This window comes from Mercenaria mercenaria, chromosome 8 (genome assembly GCF_021730395.1).
Source record: "Mercenaria mercenaria strain notata chromosome 8, MADL_Memer_1, whole genome shotgun sequence".
Classification (NCBI taxonomy): Eukaryota; Metazoa; Mollusca; class Bivalvia; order Venerida; family Veneridae; genus Mercenaria; species Mercenaria mercenaria.
In genome coordinates this window covers 56,150,157-56,162,824 of record NC_069368.1, presented here as the reverse complement: position 1 = coordinate 56,162,824, position 12,668 = coordinate 56,150,157, and the positions used below count along the sequence as shown (strand labels likewise).

At 33.4% G+C, this 12,668-nt stretch overlaps 1 protein-coding gene across 1 annotated transcript; it reads right to left on the bottom strand.

Moving 5' to 3' along the window:
• Positions 1 to 1,946: 1,946 nt before the first annotated feature.
• On the bottom strand, positions 1,947 to 3,783 carry LOC123565726 (C1q-related factor-like). The gene is made up of 3 exons (XM_045359526.2): positions 3,723 to 3,783; positions 3,098 to 3,376; positions 1,947 to 2,728 (listed from the first exon to the last, which is right to left on the bottom strand). Exons 1-3 carry the CDS (start codon positions 3,781 to 3,783, stop codon positions 2,268 to 2,270), a joined length of 801 nt encoding a protein of 266 aa, XP_045215461.2. The 3' UTR covers positions 1,947 to 2,267.
• Between the last annotated feature and the right edge of the window lie 8,885 nt (positions 3,784 to 12,668).

Below are 12,668 nucleotides of genomic sequence, written 5' to 3'. Positions count from 1 at the left end.
GTTGTTAATGTATGAGAGATACTTAGAAGCAACTGAGATAAAAGTTAGTTTAAGAAGATACAGTGATAATGCGAAGTTACTGGCCTAATTTTGAAAATAGCAATGTTCATCCTCTTAGATTCTGCTTGGATTCTGCTTAAATGAAGAGTCAGTTGACTTATATTTGTTTTTATTGTACCCTATTGCAGTATAGATAGTATTTTGTAATTTATGACCAGTCGCGGTGAGGTGATTTTTAGGTTATAAGTAATTATGTTGCCTTTTAGCATTTTCATGATCTTTTAGAGTGTGATATGTGAATAATACTAATGGTATTTTCTTCCAGTTAGGCGCAAAACGTAACTCATAATTCTTTTTATTAATATAAGAACAGTCATACGCGACGACATTTACGACATACATTTTTGTATTTATCAACAATAAACACAATCTAGCTTGAACTTTCTTATTTTGTCTGAGTGTATTGATCCGTCTGCTCGAGCAATTTTGAAGTGATATTTTGTCCGACGTTATAGAGAACGAAAGCAGTGTGCTACTGGTGACCGATCGCTTTTTTGCTTGCACATTAGCACATGACTGCTTCATACAATCGTCAAGTGAAATATCGCAGTTAGTTGTCGACATCATGCTTGAAAGACAGTGGGACCGCCATTGCTATTTTTCGATAGTTATACATCAAGCTGGTTTCAGCAATTGTTACATAAATTGCTATTATGGGCATGTGCTTAGTAGCGACTGATTCAGTGGAAGAGCGAATAATCTTGATAGAACATCTGGACACGAAAGATGTTTTGATGTATATAAATACCAGCCACTTTGCAATATATTTTTACCCATTGATCGCCGTTGGTCAAGAGCACGTGCGATGCTGTGTACAGGAATGCGGTATTAATATGTGTTAAAATGGTGACTTAATTGATTTGGACAAAACAACAGTAGATAAATAAAGCTAAGATTATTTCAACTCTTAAAGTATACATATTTATATTCCCAATACTTTGTTTTATTCATAGTAATTTCCTTACTAAGTCTTACTGAGTTTGCACTAGTACACGTTTATATAAGCTGTGAATGTTTTTGGATGCAATGTTAGTCTAATCGTCAAGTATCTTGTATGAGTTTGCATAAGAATTTATCAAATTAGTCAAATGTTGTCAGTTGCTTAATATTGCTCGCAAGTTAAACCACATTCAAGACTTGGACGACCTGTGGTTTTCCACTTTTTTATTTTGTTACACTTAATCCTCATGATATTTCTGTATTCCTGAATTATCCTTAATCGCTGGACAGAATGATTAAATAATCAGTTTCAGATTTAGATATTTTTAAAATTTCTTATTCATGACCTGAAATTGCCATATTATGGAGTTTCGGTAATTTCCAAATCGGCTCGAAACAGTAAGAGTCGTCTCAATAAATCTTGTTGAGTAGACTTCAGTTTTTATTTAATAGATCACCTCTGTAGGGATCACGTCGTGTGCCCTTACAAAGCCTTGCATCTAGTTAAATTCAGTAACAAAATTTCCGAAAAAGAGTACAGAACAAGCTATGTCTACTTTGTACAAAATAAACATTGAAAATGCAACAACCGTCGCCAGTATTTGTGGTGCTTGCTATTTTAGGCAGATGTTGCGAAAGTAATTTAACACTATGCGGTAGAAACTTCATGTTCATATGTTTTAAGGTTTTGATGACTTTCTCGCCTCATCGTGTAACTGGAAAGAGAAATGTGTCTTTCACAACAAAAAAAGAGATCATTCTATGTTCGATGTAATTAAAATAGAGGTCAAACACAAAAATGTCACTTGATAACGTTATGTCCCAGTTGGTACATACTGTGGTTATATTAAGAATCACTTAGGTGACAATTGTACTATATTCACTCATGTCGCTTATCTGACATTTGAGGAGTGGAACACTTAAAGACGAAGGAAGAACTAGCAATCTTCGATTTTATGTATCATGTATTTAACCCAATGTTAATGTCCTAACTTAAAATTATAAAAACAGAATAAACTTATTAAACTTAGTAACATGTTTCCCATACAATAACTGGCGTATGTGCTCAACTTCAGATTTCTTTAAAAATACTGTTAGTTGTTTTCATGCTACAAGCTAAAAACTCATTTCGAATGAAAATGTTACACATTTACAACATGGTTATCACATTCCGTTATGCATTTAACAATGTATATAAGTTCAAGATCTGTAAAAACTGAAAATTTTGAATATAGCATGACTTATTTTCTTGTAATGTTCTTTTGGCCTTATTTTCCCACAATAACAGAGCTTGAGTAATCCTCCTCCAATAAGAATCCCGAAAAAATGCTGTGACTGTCTCCGTAAAAGGATTTGTCCGAGTCGAGATTTTGGACTGAAACATCTTCGCCTTTCTCAAGCTGAAGAACAATAGTTTGGCTAGTCGTATCATCCCCAGTTTGTCCAGCGCTTACGTACATAGTTGTCAGAGCAGTTCCGTTTTTTACGAATTGTGCATGTGCACCGTTGAAATGGCGTGACACCAGCGTTGTTGAGAAAACGTACGTTCCAGGTAAGGGAGCTATGAACGTGCCAATGTGGCTGTAGTAAGCGTTTCCTACGTTTGTAACGACGCTGTCAAATATAACGGTCTGATGTACACCACCATGCTCAAGATGATTTACCATCTTAGCAAAGAATGCAACAGGAGTTTCATTTTCTACTCTCCGTATTCTTTGCATTGATGAACCTACAAAAAGAAAAATATATTGTTTTTCACATTTGATATTTCAGTAAATGATGACTGAAAATGGTCATTTAAAGGATATTAAGCAAAATTATAAGCAATAAACATGCAAAAATTTACTCCGACTTCAGCAAGTGACATTTGATTCTATCTCATATATGTGTGTACGTTTTGAAAGTATATCTATCACTACTTGAATTAATGCAAATCAAATTCACAAAGTATAATAAAATCGAATAGTACAACATTTTTCGTAGATACAAGAGAGTTGATTTTTTATTAATTGATATACTGAGAACAGGTACATGTAATATAATATAAACATGTTAATAATTTTCCTGTCTCAAAGTAATCTTGAAAATTTAAACCTGCCATTGTCTGTAGGGAGAGAATGCTTCTTGGATGGTAGAACAGGAGACCAGTCTGTTTTATCGGAACTCTCCTCTTTGCCAGAAACTTTAAAGCTCCTCATTAGAGTTTCTAGTTGAGAGCTTCGTTGCTGCTGGGCACGAAGTTGCTTTTCCATGTGAGCAATCTGGCTTCGTTGAATCTTGTCTTGAGATTTCACTTTGTTCACCTCTTGAAGAAGATCCCGAACTAGGCTTTCAGTTGCTTCAAGTCTTTTAAGTAAAGCTGTTTGAAATTCGCTTTCTGAAAAAAGATAGCATATAAACCTTGTTGAAAATCAGACTGCGTTCCATATATAAGATGGGCATTTTCTCTTTAAAATATTACTGTCTTGGTTTAAACAATACTTTATTCTTATATATACATTAACAACATGAAACGCTTCATTATTAAGGCATGAAGTATTGAGTAGAAAGCTAAGCTTATTCGAAACTCTCTCCTTACGTATTTTGATATATTGTTTCGGTAACATGTTAACTTTACAATATACAGTATCGTTTGTATTACTGTCTTGTTTCCTGCACAAGTCGAAATTTTATGACTACTTGAAAACTGAAATAAATTACGCAATGTAATAACTCAAACCGACCTGTTTCAGCTGTAGTCATCCCAAATATGGTGACACAGATGATGAGTAAAAATTCAAACATGTTTACTTCTTAATTAAAGGCAAATTTTACTAACACACTCTATTTAAAGTAAGTAAGATAAGAAATATATGAGATGTCAACTTGTGAATGAATGATAACCAAATAACCCAGGGCTGAAATCTAGGTCTAATATCTGGTTTTTAAATGCTTTATGAAGGAAGCGAAAAATCGCTTCCTAAGAAACACGACATGTACAGTAAATTTCATCTTTCCATGTAGACCATCAAACATACAAATCCAATACCTCGAAGCAATTATTAGAGTCAAACCATCAGATAATTAGGTTCAAAACTAATGACTCGACTGCCGGAAGCAAGACACTTGAAACATATGCTAGTTATTTTATTTTAAAACTTTAATTTTATGTATGGTTGGTATCACGTGGCATGGAATTATGATTTTGTTACGAGGAATATTATTCTGCTGAAGCTGCTAGAGGTGCATCTGCCAAAAATTTTGAATAGTAAACTGTTTTTGTTACAAAAGTTCGGCTCAAATTTGTAATTGATCTCGAGGTCAATTGTCGGGCCTTTCAATCTTATTCGTAAAAATATGTAAGGCAAACGCCAAAAAGGTGCAATAACGTATTAAACACCATGCATCTGGAATAAAAACTGAGCTTTTCAGTTGACATTTCCAGACTTTGGCTGAGCTGAGTTCACTATATAATAATTTCATAGCAATTTTGCATGTTTGAACACTAATATAATAAAATTTGTGAATATTGTTTTGACTTTTGATGTTGTTTTTTACCATTAAACGCAAGTTAACCGTTGTTGGTTGTTTTCTTTAATCCAACTTGAGGGGGAAAAACAAGGCATTTACTTAAAACATTATCGTTATTAAGGCAAAAATGTTATTTACAAGTTAAATGTACACACATGTTAAATGTTGCTGGTTAAAAAATGAAATTAGTTTCAAATACCTACATGAATATATAAAGGAAATAGATGCTTCTTCTTCAAAATACAACACGTTTTTATTATGATTATTGTTCAGACAACACCGGCATGTGAAACAATTAACAGGAATCTAACCACGTTGTTAAGTTTTGAAACGTACCTGTCTATTAATGTTTTGAATCTTTTTAGATTAGATTTATTAAAAGACGAAGCATGCTATTATATTCAGGTTTAATTAATTGTGGGTTAAAAATGTTAAAGCTGGTATTCAGTTGTTGTTGTTATTATTATTAATATTATTATTATTATTTTGTTATTCATATCGCTATTTGGCTCTACAATTTCCATATTTTAGGAAGTATGTTGCATCATTTATTTTGATATATTTGATGATCTTTTTACACTTGGAAACAAAAATGACAAATGAGTTGACGAAAATAGAATATGTAACAGGGTCCGATCAGGTGTATGTCTAGCTATTATAACTAACTAAATCTGAAGCTTTATCCTGTTTTTAACTTTTCTGAGAATGTGCCTTATAAGGTCTCCTCGTGTCTTCGGTTAAAACAAGCCTGGTTACATCAGATAAGAGGTTGCTGTTTGCAGAAATGAAAATAGTCTCTTGCAATAGAACTGAACACAATTGGTTTCTCCTTAAAATCCAGATTGTCAAAAAGTTTATGTTTCGTTAAAGAGATGAAAATACCTTCAGTTTAGTCAAATTGCCAGTTGTCAGATTATATTTCGGTGCTTTTTGGGGCCGATGCATATATATAATTAAAAGTGGCTAGAAACTGAAATGTATTATATAACCATAACTGACGCTTATATTCGGCACCAAGAGAAGATATTTCAAAACGACAACGTTGAAGGGAAATACATACTAGTATGGCCAAAAATCTTATCATATTAAAATGATTTCATAACCGGCTTAAGCATTAGACTTGAGGTAAGTGACAAATGAAAGGACAAAATTGATTACCTCTATTACAGACTTTACAACCAAACATTAAGAAAGGTATTTCAGCGAAGTACATTAACACGGTAGACGATATAGATGGTATTTTTCTCCCTTCGAGCCAAATTAGTTTTTATAGGCGCCGAAACAACCGACAATCCTTTTATAAGTGTGAGAACTGTCAGTCATAATGACATTTCTAGCATATTTGTCCACAATGAATACAGTGTAGGCTAACAATTTCTTATTATGTTTGTATTTTCCATCTGCTCAAAGAAGCAATCGTGGTTCTGTAAATTTTGTCCGATGTGATATACAAATATAGAACAATAACTAAATTATTGTATCTCTGATGGCCGATCGTTAACGTTAATTAAATTGAACTTTTGGAAATTGTTCCATTCACTCAGTCAACATAATTATTTGTTTTCTTTCAACATCAAATAACAATGTTCAATTTACAAATTTAAATGATATTTGTTAACTTAGTGTTTCTCAAAACGAGGCTTCTAAAGGAGATGGGGGTGGGGTTATTTCTTTCATTCTCTTTGCATTCAACTCTTCATTCTTCTGTTAATTATTTTGTTGTTCATTTATTTAGGTCTCATCCATCCTATAATACTTAACAAATATGACATATTTTAAGATACATCATTAATGTTAAAACTGGCTATTCTTCAAAATATTTTAATAAAAACAATATACAAGACACTTCTTATAAGAGGAGAAACGAAACTATGTTAGTCTTTTGTTAAAATAAATGACAGTTGACAACTTTGTTAAAAAAATCAGAATCTACAGGTTATACATCTTCATTGAAACTAAGCACGCGATATGCTAATGTTTTAAACACTTGGTAGACTAACAGTGTGCTCATTGATCTAGACGATAAACGATTACGGATACGTATTAGACGATAGACAATGCGATGACCCTAATTACTTCATAAACAAACTCTGCAAGAAACACGCGCAAAAAGCTTATATCAGCTCATTTCCTGCAAGAAGGTGATTCAAACATTGCTTTTATTGACATTTTCGTTTTTTTTATTCTCTTTTTTTTTTTGTGAAATTCACGTGCAATTGATTATATTATAGTACACAGTTGACGACGCAATCGAGGTCTGATGCACATCTTTATTTGTAGAAGAGATTATCGATCCACCCACGCAGTCCATACCTATATCACGTTTCAGATATGTATTGGACATTTACAAATCTATACATGATACAGTAGGGCATTCTCTATTAACAAAACAAATATGTTGTTAGTCATTTACTTGTAAAAATGTACCATGTCGTGTGAAAAAATTATTTTCATTTGAACTTTGTATATGTCTACTCTTATGTTACTGTAACATGTAACCAGAATTAAATAAAGTGATGTTATGTTATGTTATGTTTATGTTATGTTATGACATATAGCACTCTAAAGCAAGTAAAAGCAACACAGATTGAAGCATGACTTTGTTCTACTTTCTATCTTAAATGCTGAAATATAGACAATGGTGTCTCATATATATGTCACTTCTTTGTTCTATTTTTCATTAATTAGTATAATGTATACATGTGCTCAGTTGTTGTGACCAACAACACATTTATATATACATTTCTTTCAGTGTGGAGTGCCACTCCTTGCTATGGAGATAAAAAAATACCGGGTGTATCTCCATGCAAAGGGGTACAACTCCCCCCAAAATGTAACCGCCCGTTTACTGTGTGTGGCGACCCGTAAGCTGAGAAAATGGTCCTTGATAATAAAGTGCCCCATAGCACCCAAATGCTTTGATGGTAGCTTTAAACACTTAAACTCCTGCTGATCAAATTATTTAAAGCACAGATATCCTGATACGACAAAAAACAAAATCAAATCAATAAAACCAAAAGGATTCTGTGACTGAAACTGACAGAATTCGATGATATGAAAACCAACCTTAAAAAGTCTTGAAACTATCCTTAAATATTTAAATCCAAATTCAAAGAAATCAAATCGAATGAAAGGATTTTTCCAAATTCATACTGCCGATTTCAAGGACGATTTAAAGGTAGGCTGTGTTGCCGTCAGCCGTTGCCTTAATCGATCAAAATTACGTTTGTCACTAACGCAAAACTATCTTCAGCTAATGCAAATGCTATTGACTTAGCTCTGAATTTTATATCTAAATACAGTGAAGACAACCATATCATTTTTCAGATTCTTATTGTGTTTTACAGCCACTTAATAACAAAATTATGGAACATTCTTTTATTCAAAATATCATCCCCAATACAGGCTTCATTTACTATTTTTCTAATCGTCTATTACAGTTTGTTGGAATGTTAGTGTAAGTTAGATTTCCCGGAAGCATAGAGGACAGCAAACGTATCGAAAAGTAGGCCCGAAACAAGTAGTAGTGGGAAAGATATAGCAGACAGATTGCTTTAAAACTCCAGCAACAAGTACACTTTAAAAAAAACTCCAGCAACAAGTACACTTTAATTATGTAAGATGCAACCACAACGACAACAACAACAGCAATTACTTTTATTTAAGTCAGGTCACATAGTGTAACAGTATAACTGAATAAAGTAAATAAAGTGTGCGTTTTTTATTAGCAATAATACAATAAGATAATTTTCTGTAATGAACATGGGGACAGTTATTTTGTTATCAACAAAGCATATTGTTAATTGTACAGATAGATGGAATTATCTTGCAAATAAATACAGCCTAATCGCCTTAAAATTACAGATAAAAAAAAAGTTAAGTTAAGAGAAAGGTAAAAGAAAAATTAGTGTCAGTTTCTCGCTGAAATACAGGTATACACAGCAATATTGAATACACATGCGCAGACAGGATTTAATGGACCATGCCAAAATACGGTCAGTTATCGTGGAAAAAAATCTACAACCGTACTACGATGGTACTTTTGCACGAAAATCTCGCTTACTGCGGGTTTTATGAATGACATTCTCGATAGTGATTAAAATAGAACAAAACGTGTGTCAAGTGTTTCTGTGAACATAATTTCAAAACAATATAGTAAAAATTATAGCGAAACAGAAAAGGGACTTTATTCATGTGAATGATTTATGAAGGGAAAAATGCTAATTCTTTGAAGACGATATTCTTAATTTGGATTACATACACATGTTCGGGTGAGTTAAAAATAAATGCACTTTCATTTTTTCCAAATTTGACATGTCATCAAGTAGTGCATTTAGTTTCTCGTCACTTGGCAGTTTCTTCAGTTCTTCCACATTCACATGCGTAAATGGTTGAAATACAGGTGCATTTACCTGTTGTCCGTGTAAAGACCCACCACCTGTGGACCGGCGAGCTCTTTTTCCACGTTGCTCCTCAAATCCATCAGAAAGGGGCTCAAACCTATTTGTAAATCTGTCCGTAGGCAAATCACTTGCCTTTGCGAAATAATTGCTAATATTTGCATGCATTTTTATTGTTCAAGTCACAAAAAGTCCATCAAAATATTGCCACGTCGAAAAACACGTCCGCCATGTTGTACCCACAATTATCATTGCAAAAATGGGGATGTGGTAAAGAAAAGGGTGGGGATGTAGGGGGAAGTGGATAAAAGTAAAAATAATGTTGGTATTAATGGAATAGCGGTGATGTTACAGCACAGAAATCCCTTTCATTACAACAAACTAATACGAAACTTCAACATGATACTGATTTAAAGCTAATTAATACATTTTTTATCTAAATATTATAATCGTCACGGAACGATGCTGAATTTAATTTAAATCTACTTTAGGTGAATGGCATCAAGGTAAAAGATCTGTTCGCAGGGAGAAAGTTGTCCTATCCCGCTGGTGAATAGGTCATACATATTTGCTTATTCTTATCTTCTCAAAAACAACATCATTCTGATTTTTATTCATTCAAATTATGCTGCTTATAATCTAGACGTTGTTGCTATATAGTATTTCATACAACGGAGGTGGTAAATTAGCATCGTTAGACGCGGATATGTTTTGCTCTCTTTCAGCTTGATAATGAAGCGGTACCTTGTTTAAGATAATACTCCGCTCGACAAATACTTCCGCACGATTACTTGTTAACCATTCATTTGTTCAAATTGTCTAGCTGCCAATCAACATTTCATCTTGCTCATCACACAGTGTATTATAACTACTTTCAGGGAACTAAACCATGTGATTTTATGTATAGATACGTAGATGCCATGTTTCACGCTGTCTGTGAAATACAAAGATATCAGCAGTTCAAGTCTGTGGTTTCTATTTGTATGTTTTATTTTAAGAAAGACTTACAAAATAATGAATTCGCAAAAAGGAGGATTGCTTCAAGACAATATTTTCCATGAAAATACCTATTGTTAGTTATTATCTTATTTCAAACTCGTACTTTTTTATTCAAAGCAGTTTTCATTTATTCTAGATAGACCAGAGCAAGTCTACGAAGAAAGACTGTTTATGCGATAACGGCAGATGTTGACTTGGCAATACAAGCTTCTACGTCAGTATATGGTTAACACATCTTCGGTTTATATTTTGTATTTAGATTGTCTGTGATACAAGTTAAAAAAATACTGTTCGCATGTTTACATTTTCTGTCTAAATATCCATGTTTGGAAATCAGTTAAAATATTTACTGAGATCTATATCTTAAGCTGTTATATACTTCAATTACAGATTTTTTTCATCTAAGTTTTTGTCTGATTGACTGTCAAATAAGTTTACAAGTGTTTGAAAATTAACTTTAACGGACCATTTTTTACAGTTGCCAGGAATACCCGGCATGATGAAAAGGGAGCAGAAATGACAACAATACTACCAAGAAATGAACGGCTCTTTTCTCCGCTACACAGATTTTTTTTAAACACTGTTACTACGGATGTTAACCAGTTTTATCATATCTATACATTTTATGACTTTTTAAGTTCATGTCCCTTGATTTATTTCATCTTTTTCCTGTTATGAAAAAAAGACAAATTTGGCAGTTACTTGCTGAGAACAGGTTTGTTCTGGTAACTGTCTGCCGTTACATAACTGAAATACTGTTGAAAAACGGTGTTAAACCCAAAACAAAAACATATTTCACATTTTGAATTATGTCACTGGCGTTTCTCCACTACGTAGAACATATTTTGAAGTATATCTTTGAAGAAAATGTCCAATGTAGTTTCTGCTGACAGTATCTCTTCTTTCCTGAAAAATACGCTAATTTGATCATACTACATATCTTAACGATAGTTATAGTACCTGTTTCATTTTCCTCGGCGAGGTCTTGTCGATTCACCGTTGTTGTTAAAATCAATCCAGATTATGTTAAAAGTGAAGAGACATAGGTCATTTTCCACTCTATAAAGGTGATAAATCATTGTCAAGTAAGATCCTAACATAAGCAGTTTGTTTTGTTATTTAAACACAATGTTGCTGTATTAAAGGAGAACTGAAATCAAAACTAGAAATAGAGGTTTCCGATCGTGTACCAGACTTATACTTTTAAAGCAGAATTTTATTTAAAGTGTGTAATGTGTTGTCAATTTAAAACTGCACTGTCTTCAAATATAAAACGCAGAAGAGTTACCTCCGTGGCCGGACAATTAAGGCATCTGTCTACGAATCACTTATCTCTCAGCGATGTGGGTTCGAAAAGTCGATTGGGATGTATATTGTTCCTGACAGGTAATGAAATGTGCAACGCCCCTTACGCCCCCTAACACCTGCTTTAGCAGAATTCTATAATTGTAAAAATGAATGTACTCCATAATCCCAAAGGACCAGAAAATAACAACACTGAGGTCGGTGGTTCTACCTGGGTGCCCGCCAGTCTCTGACACAATGCACCGTGGGTCTTCCTCCGTAATCAGAAGTTAGAAAGTCGCCATATGTCGGTAAGAATCTAAAACCAACAAAATGAAGCGTTAGTTATTTCAGGAATTATAGTTTCAGAGTTTTCCCTCATCATCAACAGCTACCGCAGCCCGTAGTTTGAGCGGAACTTGTCAAACAAGAGATTGCTGTTTGCAGACATGAAGATGATATTTTGCACTAGAATCGAACACAGTTGTTTTTCCTTAAAAAAGACCAGGTTGTCAAACTGATTATGTGAAAAACTTTCGTCTAAGTCAAACCTCCAGTTGTTAGATTACATTAGTATGCATTTGTTGGGTCGACGTATGTATATATTGTTAAAACTGACTGGAAATTCAAATACATATATACATGTACTAATAATTGACGATAATATATGGCACCACGAGAAGGTAAACGACAATGCACGTGTGAAGGGTAATGCATTACCAAAAATCGCATCATATCAAAATGATTTTATAAACTGCTTAAGCATCAGATTTGATGGCCGTGTCCAATGAAAGCACAAAATTCATTACCTCTATTACAGACTTTACAACCAGACATTAAGAAAGATATTTCAGCAAAGTACATTATCACGATAGACGAGGGTCTTTTTTCTCCCTTCGAGTCCAATAATTATTTTATAGGCACTGAAACAACCAACCATTCATTTTTTTAGTGTGAGAACTGTCAGTCTTATTATGTTTGTACTTTTCCGTCTGGTCAAAGAAGCCTTAGTGGTGCTATTCATTTTGTCCTTGATAATAATAGACAGATGTAGAACAACAACGAAATCGTGTCACAGATAGCTGACCGTTAATAAAATTGCATTTTGAATTTTGTTTTTCACCATAGCAACATATTTGTTTTTCCGAAACATCAAACAACTACTTATAAAAGGAGTGTGAGTCTTTTATTAAAACAAATGACGGATCTTTTGTTGAAATAAATGAGGTTGACAATTTCGTCATGATAACCAGAATAACAATTTATATAATTTCATTGAACAACGTGTAAGTGATAAGCTTATGTTTTAAAAGCCTGCTGTCACATATATAGACGATAAACGTATACAAATACAAATTATGCGATGACCTTGTTTATTTCATAAACACACACTGTACAAGAAACACAAGCATCGAGCTTTCATCAGCTCATTTCCTGCAAGAAGGAGTTTACAACATTGCTTCCGTTGAAAAATTA